This window comes from Pristis pectinata, chromosome 20, assembly GCF_009764475.1.
Source record: "Pristis pectinata isolate sPriPec2 chromosome 20, sPriPec2.1.pri, whole genome shotgun sequence".
Lineage (NCBI taxonomy): Eukaryota > Metazoa > Chordata > Chondrichthyes > Rhinopristiformes > Pristidae > Pristis > Pristis pectinata.
Genome location: NC_067424.1, coordinates 28,206,154 through 28,218,595, shown reverse-complemented (window position 1 = coordinate 28,218,595; position 12,442 = coordinate 28,206,154). Strand labels below are relative to the sequence as shown.

The 12,442-nt window shown below is 39.2% G+C and overlaps 1 protein-coding gene across 2 annotated transcripts in view; it reads right to left on the bottom strand.

Moving 5' to 3' along the window:
- Positions 1-5,299: 5,299 nt before the first annotated feature.
- The window catches only part of LOC127580946 (alpha-1,3-mannosyl-glycoprotein 4-beta-N-acetylglucosaminyltransferase C-like), a 55,663-nt gene continuing 48,520 nt past the window's right edge, over positions 5,300-12,442 (bottom strand). For both annotated transcript variants that reach the window (XM_052034940.1, XM_052034941.1), the window contains exon 4: positions 5,300-12,100. In XM_052034940.1, the coding sequence (XP_051890900.1) occupies positions 10,944-12,100 (1,157 nt within the window). In that variant the 3' untranslated portion in view covers positions 5,300-10,943. The remainder of the gene's footprint in view (positions 12,101-12,442) is intronic.

The window sequence follows — 12,442 nt, the reverse complement described above, 5'->3', positions numbered from 1 at the left end:
TTCTTCACCTCCTTCAATTGCACCCTGTGTTGAAAGCATCAGTACTTTCAGGGCAATATCGTCGACACTGGAATTATTTGCAATCAGTTTCAGCCCTCACATTCACCAAGAGGCGTAAGTATAGGCTGGCCCTCAGCAGAATGTCCATTTCCACAATGTAGTCTGTTTACACTGTTCATACATGGGAAGGGTGCAAAGGATGGGTTGGGGAAAGTCATGTTTAAAATTCATGAGCTTCCTTAACTGAATTCTAATAGTCTTCTAATTATCAGATTTGCATATTGATAAAAGATGCTGAGGATTTTGGTGCTTGCTGAATTTGTAATTACATTAAACAATCTTTCCACTCACATACATGAATTAGCAATGAGTTCCTGGAAAAACCCATTTGAACTTCTGAAGATTTGACCTCTTATCACTTCCTGAGTTGAGGTGTTGGAATATGGTTGGGGAATTCCTGAATAATCATGCTTTGAAAATTTGAAACCTTTCATTACACTTTTTTGGTTTGAATGTCCTTGAGTTAGTAACTGATACATTAAGAAAATCACCTAGACAAATTGAGATGAAAAACACTATGATACTGGAGGAACTCAGCAGGCCAGGCAGCATCTGCGGAGAAAAACAGGCAGTCAATATTTCAGGTCAGGACCCTTCTTCAGGACTGAAGATAGGAAAAGGGGAAGCCCAATACAGAGGAGGGAAAAGCAGAGCTGTGATAGGTGGACAGAAGAGGGGAGGCGGGGTGGGCACAAGGTGGTGATAGGTAGATGCAGGTAAGAGATAGTGATAGGCAGGTGCGGGGAGGAGGGGAGAGCAGATCCACAGGGGGATGGGTCAAAGGTAAGGAGAGGGAAAAAAAGGAGGGTAGAAAAAAAAGAGATAGGCTAGGAAAGGGAAGAAAAGAATGGTTGGGGGTGTGGGGATTACTTAAAGTGGGAGAATTCAATGTTCATGTTGTTAGGCTGCAAGGTTCCAAGACAGAAAATGAGATGCTGTTCCTCCAGTTTACGCTTGGAATTCTCCTGGCAGTGGAGGAGGCCGAGAACTGACATATCTGTGATGGTGTGTGAGGGGGAGTTGAAGTGACTGGCAATGGGCAGATCGTGGTCACCTAGACAAATCAGTTTAGAGCTTTTATTATGAAAAGAATTCTGCTTGGTCTAATGATTTTCGTGTACACTGGTACCCACAGTGCTACCTTGCAGAGCACTATTGGAGTTATAGCGTTATTGATTCTCTAGTCTAAGTATTCACAGGCAAGATCCCCTTGAACTTCAAAAAAGACAGCTGCTCAGTGTGTATACCACTGTGGCAGGAATCTGACACAAACCCCCACCCTGCTGTTATGTCGGGAATAGGGTGTAAAACTCAGCCTCCTGCTGGTGCTCCTGCAACAAAGAATCATCCACAGTCCAGAACAGAGGGGCTAGCAGTGAAGACTGATGTTGGGCAGACTGGGGCAAGTTGTGCAGCCATTGAGCTGTGGGGCTTAGTGCTGCACCCTGGCTGGCACAGTGTGTGAAGGGCCACTGCTGGGGACCGGCAGCACCTGCTCCGTGTGCCGACGGTCCGGCCACATCCTGTGGTGTTTCTCATCACATCACTTCCTTTTGGATGTGGTGGAAGCTGCCCCCATGGAAAGTGTTTCCTGTTGTTAGAGCTGAAGCTCAGGGTTTTTGAGATTGTTAGGAAGCTGGAACAGGTCATAAAGTTCCCACAATCACCTGTTTACCTGCAACTGCACAGAGTTCAGGAGTTTGTATGTGACTGGCATCCAGCAGGGTAGGAAAGAGCCAGCAGAGAAGGAATCCTCTGGCTGTGTTGCAGTTGCAAACCAGTTTTCTGTATGATGAGGATTATGGTGGTATCCTGAGGAAGTGCAATGTAGAACACATGTACTGACTGCTCAGCAAACTACTTGACAGGGAGCCCAACAAAGTGAAAAACAGAATGGATGTGAAGATTCAGTTAAATCTTGAGGAGGAAATAATTGCAGGGAGGTGGGATTAATTCTTTCAAAAAGTTAGTGTGAGCATGATAGACTGAATGGCCTTCTCTACCTCATTTTATAAATCTAAGATTAAATATGAGAACTACAAAGCATCACTCAATATAGTCACAAATTGCAATGGGACTTCTTTCTAAGTGCTTCTAATTTGATAGGATTTTAATTAATTACAAAAAAACTGGAATCATTTTTAGTGGTAGTAAGAGTTATGGAAGGTTTTAGCACAGGGTAATGATTGGCAAGTAGTGATTAATTCAGATAAATGCAAAGTAATGCTAGATGTAAAATTCATTAATAGTGAGTACAGGATTAATGATCTTACTTTAATGGATCTATTGCAGCAGCAGGTTAGCAGGGTGGGTTTAAAAATATGTCAAAGTAGTTTTTGCATTCGTACAGGGAATAAAAGCGGAGTAAGAGCCATACGGGGTGTAATATGTTTCGGAACAGACCTTGAACTGTACTGGTACTGCTAGTAAACTCTAATCACGATAATATCTATAGGCCATCAGGAACCTCATGGGTATGTACTTTATTCTGACCTATCAGCAAGACACAGCAACCCTTAGTGCTTACATCATATATACACTTGATGACATTATTATGTTTGATATCCATGACTTATTTACGTATCATGCAAAAATACATCATGCAGCTTCCCCCGTGAAAACAAGTGTATGAACACTCTTCACATGTATGCACAATCATTACAAGTTCAGTCTGTTCCTCAGTTGGTACAACCTCTTCAGTACATGTCTTGGCATTGCTACATACATCCTGGCAATGATACTAACATGTTACACAAAATCCATTTTCCAAGAATATTTGGAATAAACCTAGCATAACTGCTACCTCATGGCACCAGAGACCCAGGTTCAATCCTGACCTTGGGTGTTGTCTGTGTGGAGTTTGCACATTTCCCTTTGACCACGTGGGTTTCCTCCCACATTCCAAATTCAGGTAGGTTAGTAGGTTTAGTGGCCAGTATAAATTGCTCCAAGTGTGTAAGGAGTGGTAGAATCTGAGGGTAGTTGAAGAGAATGTGGCAAGAATAAAATGGGATTAGTGTAGGGTTAGTGTAAATGTGTGGTTGATGGTCAGGCTGAAGTGCCTGTTTCTGTGCTATATCACCCTATGACTCTATAACTACTTGACATTTGCACTTCGAACAGCTTTGGTCTGCTGACAGTTCAAAACTGATTGGCCATAAATTTTAATTTGTTCAGACTGATCCTTTTCCTTGGATTGGGTTCATAGATTTGCCTCAGGAGTACCTGTTGCTGAATCACTGTGGGTGTGATTGGGAAATAATCATCTTGAAGTTACAGCATAAGAGCTCACCTTTCACTATCTACATCAGACAATTCATGTGGTAACCTGAACAGAATGACAGCAATTATGTTATTACGATTGTGTACTCATACTGTTGCAGCAAAATTGCTCACCTTTGCAATCTGGGAGTTGTTATTGTTGGAATTGCTATTTTAGGACCCAGGATTACCAGTAATAATTTGGGATTTGTAACAAAAACAAAGGGTTTACCCAGCAGGAAGTGATGGAATTTCTTCATAGTGAATATAATTGCTAGTGTTTTCTTCTCAATTTGCATGTAGTTATATTAGTTTTTGTTAAACTTACATAGCTGATGACATTGCCTCCACCATAACTAGAAATATTGCATGTTAGCCTTAGGGTTCTCAATGTATCATAGTGAATCAGTGGAATTGGTATTGGTATGTTATTGTCACTTGTACCGAGGTACAGTGAAAAACTTGTCTCACATACCGATCGTACAGGTCAATTCATTACATAGTGCAGTTACACTGGGTTAGTACAGAGTGCATTTATTGGACTTGCATTAATCAAATGCTTTCTGCAGCACCTCAGTGCAATTCCATGAGTTAGAGCCATCACTAGGCCAGACAAGAATCACTCACAGTGAAGAGTGAAGCTCTGTAACACTGTTTGGATTCTTGGCTTGCAAGAAAACAGCCTTATCTTTACCAGCTATCAATCCATTATCATCTTTATTCAGGCTGAAGACACCACTCCTTATATTGCGAAGGCATAATGAGGCAGTATCTGCCTCAGTATCTGTAAGACAGTGGAAAATTGTTGACACAAGAGACAGATGCTGGAATCTGGAGCAGCACACAAGATGCTGGAGGAACTCAGTGGGTCAGGGAGCAGCTGTGGAGGGTAACGGACAGCCAGCGTTGCAATGAACATTAAATTCTCCAACTTATGCTAAACTGCTCCCCTTCTGTCCCTTTTCACTTTCCTCCTGATCTACCCCCTTCAGCCTCCATCACCCTGCTTCTTTCCCCTCCATTTGCTCATCACTCACACACTTTTCCCACTGGTCCCTCCCCCCCCCCCCCAACTATTCCTAGCTGCCCTGCCCACCTCCCTCCCGATTCCATGCTCCACCATCTTCTCCCATCAGATTCCATCATCTTCAGCCCTTTGCCACCCCCACTTACCTCCTCCCAGCATCTGTCGCTATTTCCACTTTCCCTTCCTCCATCTTTGTACCACCCCTCATCACATGGATCTATCTATTGCTCAGAGCACCATATATTCCACCTTGGCAGTCTCCAACCTGTTGGCATGAACATAGATTTCTCTAACTTCCAGTACAGTAACCACGCCCCTCTGGCCCCCATTTTTTCCCTTATGCCACCAGCCCCATCCCTCCCTCTGGTTCCCCTCCTCACTTTCTTCCCTATATTCCATAGTCCACAATCCTCTTCTATTAGATTCCATCTTCTTCAGCTATTTGTCACTTCCACCTATCACCTCCCAGCTTCCTAAATCATTCCCACTCTCCCCCTTCCCTTATCATCCCCCTCACCTGGATCCACTTATCACCTGTCAGTGTCTGCTCCACCCCTTCCCTCCAGCTGTTTATACTGGCTGTCTCCCCTCTTTCTTTCCAGGCCCAATGAAGGGTCTCGACCCGAAATGTCAACTGTCCACTTTCCCTCCATAGATAGATGGATGCAAAGAACAATAGGCTGCCAGTTCTAGACTATGTTATTAGAAAAATACTTTGTTTGTCAAGCAAAAGTTATAGAAATTTTACCTCTGTTTTTGAAGCACACTTACTGTCCTAGTGAAGGACATTTATTGTGAAACTTGTGACTCAGCTCACCATATTCAACTGTCAACGTGATGCAGTTGTAGTCATTAGCTAGGAATGCAATGTGATAAAATCTCAAACTGAAGACAACTATTCAAGAATGACTAACTTGCCTACCAACTTGGGAAAGGATTACATACACAATACTAAGCAAATAAGTTTATTCAAATACATTACTGACAGTAAAGTCACAGTCTTCTACATAATAAAAACTTTACTGGATAACTGAAACAAAAGCATGAGTCTTAAAGTACTTCTGTAAAAATCTATTCAGAATCATAGAGGACAATAAAACCAGAATAACTAGTGAAAAAAATTAACAATCTTAGAGCATTTGAACAATTGCATTTACTAGTTGTGCTCATCCATGGAAGAACATAGCAATAGTGCAAATGATGGTAGAATACATGTCTCCCAAAGAACATTGTCATTGCATAATAATCTCAATAGTATAATTTCCTAGTACTTAACAGGTCCCCCATATGGAAAATAAAGGGCTTTACTTTAGAATAAATCTGATGAAACAGTATACTGTATTTCTGTTACATATCCTTTACACAAAAGCCCAATTTGTGTGGTTCCAATTTTTGTTTTTACTGTGCAAACTGATGGCTATTTGAGGGTTAATGAAGAAATGGGTTGGAGCAGTGTTAAGAGTGGCAATTTGAACCACTATTTAAAGAACATCGCACCTGTTGGAAGTACACAGTGAATCTGCCAGGATGGTTAAAGTTAAAACTTAGGATTTTGAAAAAAATCTGAAAATATAATCTTTTCCCTGCTGATCCTGATAGGCCTTCTGGCCCCTTGTTTTCCAATTCAAAACCAGGTCTGTTGACTTAAACCCAATAAAGGTCATTAACCCTATCAAAAGAAAGTGTTCTTTCCATAAGAATGTGAAATGTAAAGATTCATATCAATCATGATTGTCACCATTGCATCTTAAAATAGAGTTGAAAACACATGGGAAGCCTCTGTCATGTTTTGTGTGATTTTCAGGAAGGTGCCAATTGATTCACTAAACAAAGTGGTCCAGAGCTGTGTGAGACTTAGTTCCATGCAGGTTCATTGAAGGAGATTTATGGCTATCAAATAGGTTGCAGTGTAGCAGTTGCTTCTGCCTGCACACAAAGAAAAGCTCTGATAAGTCAACAATTTGTTTTGATATTAAAAAAATCCATGATTCAACTGGAATAGGATTGCCAGAATTAGCCAGATCATAGCTGCTGAATCTAAACAAAACCATAAACATGTTGCAGAAACATTGCCACAATTCTGTTACAGAAAGTCCATCAAGATTAGTTTCTCAATGCAAACTAATTTAAAATTCAGTGTACTCCTCACTATTAAACTTCAGAGATGTGCAACCAAAAAAAAAATCAATGTACTTCAGGAGTTTATGTTTGTTTTGAGAACATGCAGAGCAAGCTTAAAAAAATACAACCTTCATGGTCAATCTCTCTACTGAATATGATAAATTAGAGCTTAAAACCCCTAGACACCTGGTAACATGTTACTCCAGTTGTTCAATTCCATTCTTCATAAAAATAAATCAAATAGTGAATTATACATGGTTAGGATAGAGTTATTCCAGACATCCTGATTCTAACCATCTCCTGACTGTCTGAAGTGAAAATCTTAGAATCTTAGACGTCAATAAGTAATCTTGCATTCTGTATGCTATTATTTACCAACCAACCGTTTCCAAGTTCAGTCATAGTATGAGTTCACTTTATTGTTTTCCATGAAATATGAAATTACTGTTGATGGCAATGTTGAGTCTACTGCTTCTGGGTCATAGCTTATGAATAATAAGGCCGTTGTGGTCTTTAGATTAAGGCTAGGCTTCATTAGACACCCGTGATGAATTTTACGTGATAAAAGACATAAATAATGGAATCAAATGGAAGATCTGGTGTGAAATTGCTGGCCTGAAGCCACTTGACATAATTAAGTGATCACCTCCCAATGTGAAGGCTCAAGGCATTATTTTAACAAAAGCCATTTGTTTACTTTTTTTTGATCTTTAGTCAATATTTATCATTTTATACATTTGATTGTAAAATGTCAAAAGTTGTGATGAAAAAAAGACTAATGGAGCAATGGTCAACATGATTCCAAATAACCAGACTCATTTCTAGTCAAAATAGAGACAAATTTTCCTAGTACCTTCAACACACCAAGGCAGAAGCACAGTGGAAGGGACAGAACATTGACTGGGGATGAAAGATTAAATGCAGGTGATGTACTTTGAAATACTGCAGACACCCTCAAGGCCTAGAAATTCATCCTTGGTGCATAGACTTAAATGTGCTGTATTATAATTACAGATCCTTGCACTCCAAAATACACTTTGTTGAAGTCAATTGTAGTCAAAGCTCACTGAAGTCAATGGAAAGAATTTTGGAGGTAGACTATAATAGCTGTTGCTGCATTTAGTATTGTCAGTGCTACTGATTGAGGATAAATTTCTGGGCCAATCGATCCAATCTATAAAATTTTATAAAGCACTTTTTTCTTCTCACTACACTTTACCCATCTTCAAACCCCAAAACAGTATTTTGCTGTCAATTTTGTTTAAATAAATATTTGTTAATTACAGACCTTTAACAATTGATGTATTGTTTGAGTATCAATAAAGATAATAGGTTTATAATGCAAATGCAATGCAAACTTCAGGGGAGCACAAATAGTTGGTAGTCATGGCCAAGAATTTACATGGAAAAACTCAGAATCAATTGCAAAATAAGATTCTCAAAATGGATATAAAAATCCCAAAATTTAAAATACAAGTTTGCATTATTTAGTGATGTAAATCAATGGACCTGTTTATAACCTTTAAAAACACTAGTTACTTTCTGTTTTCCAAGGTCAATTAAGACATCATTCATTGAGCATCTATTAGAACTCCAGGTCCGGTAAAGCTCATCCTGCAGAGATCCACCTGAACCGGGGCATTGCAATGCCATTGGATTGCTCTGCAAAATGGGTTTGAAGCCTGGAGTGTAAATGCTGCCAGTCCTCTGAGCATAATCTCCTTATAAATCTGAGACCTCCACTAGCTCCCAATACATAGCTCCCTTGCAGTTGATTCCAATCCCAAAGACTACCTACCAGATTTGCTAAAACTGATAATGGGCATCCTTGAAGGGTTCATCAGGTTCACTTTGAGATTGCCACCAACCGCACTAGTCTTATATGCTGGTAGCATGAATGACTTTACTAAGGTTTTCATCAGGACATTGCCAGGAATGGAGGGCTGTAGTTATAAGGAAAAACTGGATACGCTGGATTTATTCTCACTGGAATGTAGAAGGCTGACCTTATAGAGGTTTATAAAATTATGAGGGGTATAGATCAGATAGATAGTCAGAACCTTATGTCCAGAACAGGGGAGTCTAGAACTAGAGGGCATAGATTTAAGGTGAGAGGGAAGAAATTTACAGGAGATCTGATGGCTTAGTTTTTGCACACAAAGGGTGCTGGTTATCTGGAACAAACTGTCAGAGGTGGTGGTAGAGGTGATAGTTACATTTAAGAGGCATTTGGACAGTTGGAAAGGCATAGAGCAATATGGGCATAATGTGGGAAAATTCAATTAGTGCAGATAGACATCACAATTGGCATGGATGAGGTGGGTTGACAGGACCCATTTCTGTGCTGTACGAGTCTATGAGACTCATTATAAAAGTAACTTTAAAGGTGCTTTGAAATCTTACATCACAGAAGAACAACTAAACAAAGGAACACCAAGATTTACCTAATTCACCTTCAGTCACTTTAGCCATTGAATTGTATGGTGATCATGGAGTGTCAACTCATCATTCAATTCGTTCTGCTATTTAGTCCATAACAGATCTGTATGTGACATGAGGAAAACCCACTCCCAGCAGTGGAGAGTTTAGATAAAGTAAGATAAAAGTAATCTATTTTAGTTAGGTGACACGGTCCATTTTTAAATAATCATTTGCATGATTATGATCTAATGCTGGATAATCTGACCCCAGATGCTGAACACCTCCCTGGCAGTGTTTGCATGAGCAAATGTAATGTTTTTATTGAACAACATTAGCTTATTTTCATGCTAACCAAAATTAATCTTGGTACCTTCTTGTAAGGGTAAACACTTCCTAGTTACTTTCACTTACCACAGAATACTTCATGTGTCTGCAACACCCTTCGTATTTCTGACTAACAGCAAAAGTTAAAGAAAATCTATTGTGTATTGGATTGAATGCATTCGGTCCACAGTATCTGTCAATCTATAGCTTATACTCTATGGAACAGTAGAAAATGAGGCAAAAGAGGTACATCTTGAAAACGTTAACTATAATAGAATGCAGCATGTCTAACATTAATGAACCATAGCTGCATTTAATATCCAAATATTTGAACCACACTTCATCTCATTAAAAACAACAGGTAAACAATTCCTTATTTATGGGATATCATGAATAAAGATGTCAACTTGCAAAGTTACCTTGAAAACAGCAATGATTATTTATGGAATACAATATATCAAGGCATTCTTTGAATCGTGGTACAAATGCTTGTACAAACTATACATAATTTTTCAGATATTTACACCTATAGTAAAGGCCATTGATCCCCTTCCTAAGGTAAGACAAAGCTCACCTGGGACCATTTGATGAGGAACTGTAAAATCATTCTTAAAGAACAGATTAATTTCATTTTCCCTCCATTAGTCCCCTACTAATCCTTCATAACTTAGACATAGACACTGAGTTGGGGACATTCCTAGCCATGGCTAGTCCTGTTCAGGTAACAAGTGGCAGGACACTCAAAGCCACTTTACTGCCCTTTCATTATATTGTGAACCTGAATCAGAATGTTCAAGTCTTCCACTTTGGGGATGACTATAGAGATTTTAAACTCTTGATGGCCTTATCAGAAAAGATAGGTCCAGTAATCTAATATTCACTTGATCTGAACATAGTTAAGTATTCTTGCTCAAAAACTATGCTTTTGATTCTACTTATATGCCAGATTCTCATTGTGCTTATTAATATTTGATGCAGAAGAAATAAGTGATCAGATATTCAGTATTTTGGGGATAGCTTTCTAAAATTTTCATGTGAGCTTTGAAGTTCAATTATAATGCTCTCTGGCACAATCTACTTGACCCGGTCACTTCTTCTCACAACCTATCATATTATTCAAAGAGTAAATGGAGGACATGAGATATCTGCCCACTGAATACATGACATTTAAACCTCTGACCTGATTTTGTAATTCTGGGTTGGCATATTTCAACATCAGCATAGAATACAGTTTTACACCTTCTTTTCAAAATAGCTAACAATTATGCTGCATGATACATTGGGAATTAAGTAACCGGCCTGTTAGCAAGTAGCCTGCCAATCAGGAGATTTTTGTAGGCAATTGGAATAATTTTCATGGTATATTGAAAGATTATGTACATCTTAAAAAATGCTTATTCACTAATTATTCAGTTCTTTTCAGTATTACAGAACTGATGCAGTCTAATGTGATTTCCCTGGACAAGGATGAGAGGAAGGGGTTCCAGATCTGTACAGGGTTTTCTCCTAATCACCAATCACTAAGCAATCCTGATAGCTGGGGATGTGTTAAGAGATTGGTGAGAATGGCTGTGGGACTGGCCGATTGGACAAGCTCCACAAGTTCACTGATCAGGTTGACTCTCAAAAAATGACTGCTTTATGAGATACACGCACAGAACAACATCCCAATACAGGTCACTGAGGTGAGGAAGGCAGAAAACAAGAGGGGTACAATTAATGTACTTTGTCATAAAGGGTTGGCTTGCTTTGCCCAAATACCAATGCTGCGAATAATTAACCAGTCATTTTGGCTGTCTGTAATATATATTCGTACACATTCTGCACTGAAGTTTATAATGGTACCTATATCTTTTTGATCAAACAGTCCATTTTGAAACTCCTTTAGTTTAACATATTCCAAACAATCTTTCCCCTTTTGTGTTAATTTTGGATTCTTTCCAACTTCAACGATCCCAGAATGAAGAATATCACCATGCCTTTCTTCAGAGCCAGTGGCTATATGGATTCTGGTAATGTTCATTGGCTTTACAAACACAATAGTGAAAAAATCTCCAGTCGAGGGTGATTTTCCCCAGAAGTACTCATCACTATTACTGTAGGCTTTGCTGGGAACATAGTTTTCAAAAACTTTGAGGCTTGTGTAGATTGCTGCTGGCGGGTTGTCAGGAACATCAAAGAAGTCTTCTTCAAAGTCATCATCCTTTAACCTATTTTCTGTTCCCCTGAAAGAAGAATAATATCCAATGTGTTGAAACAGGGAAGGCTTAAAACGAATGACATCTTTTTGAGTGAGAAGGCCTCGGAAATGAGTTAATAACCAGTCACATGGCATCTCTTGATAAAACATCAGTAGAAAGTGGGCCAGCCTTGGAAGATCAGTTGAATGGTAAAGTTTTCCAATATAGCCCAGCTTGGAAAATTCCAGCGTTACCCAGTAGGAGCCCTCTTTTGAAGCAAGGACTTTCTTAATTGAGGTTAAGAAAGAGTGGGAACATTGAACATCATCTTCTAGCATTATGTAATAATCTGATAAATTTGCACAAAAGTTGAGCAGGAAAGCATAGTCCACATTTTGTTTTGACCTGAAAGTCACGCGATCAGCTGGATCATTATAATTTCTTTTCAAGCCTTTTAGGGGTGGGTAGTATAGTTCAGGGGCATGAATAATGATCAAGTGGCCTGAGATTATATGGTGGGCAAATTTTGTGGCAATGTCCTGAACCACTTGCATATTCCACACCATGTCAAAGTCTGCCAGGTGGACGACCACCACCATCTCACTGAGCTCTTCATTGGTAGATTGTTTGAATATGGACTTCAGTGTCTCAAGAAGGTAATTTCCTCGCTTTCGTTTCACAGAAGACAATCCCACTGTAATGTATTCTGTAAATTAAACAGAAACAAGTTTGTACAATTGTGGAAAAGTTCTGAAGAACATGTTTGAAGTTAATTACTCCAACTGTTTCCATTCAATTTACAAATGATGAAATCAATTTGTTTTTGCAGTAAATAACTGAGTTGTGCAGCTTCCAAATGATGAATCTGGATATTTTGTTTTGCTTGGTTTGTGGCAGGCACATTCAGTTTTAGAACAACATGAAAAGGGGTCTTGAAAACATGATCCAAATCCCCACAATTTATTCCAGGCTTACAATCCTTATACTCGACATCTGTTAACATAAATACAAGATCTCCCCAGGTTATGAATGACCTGACTTACAGAAA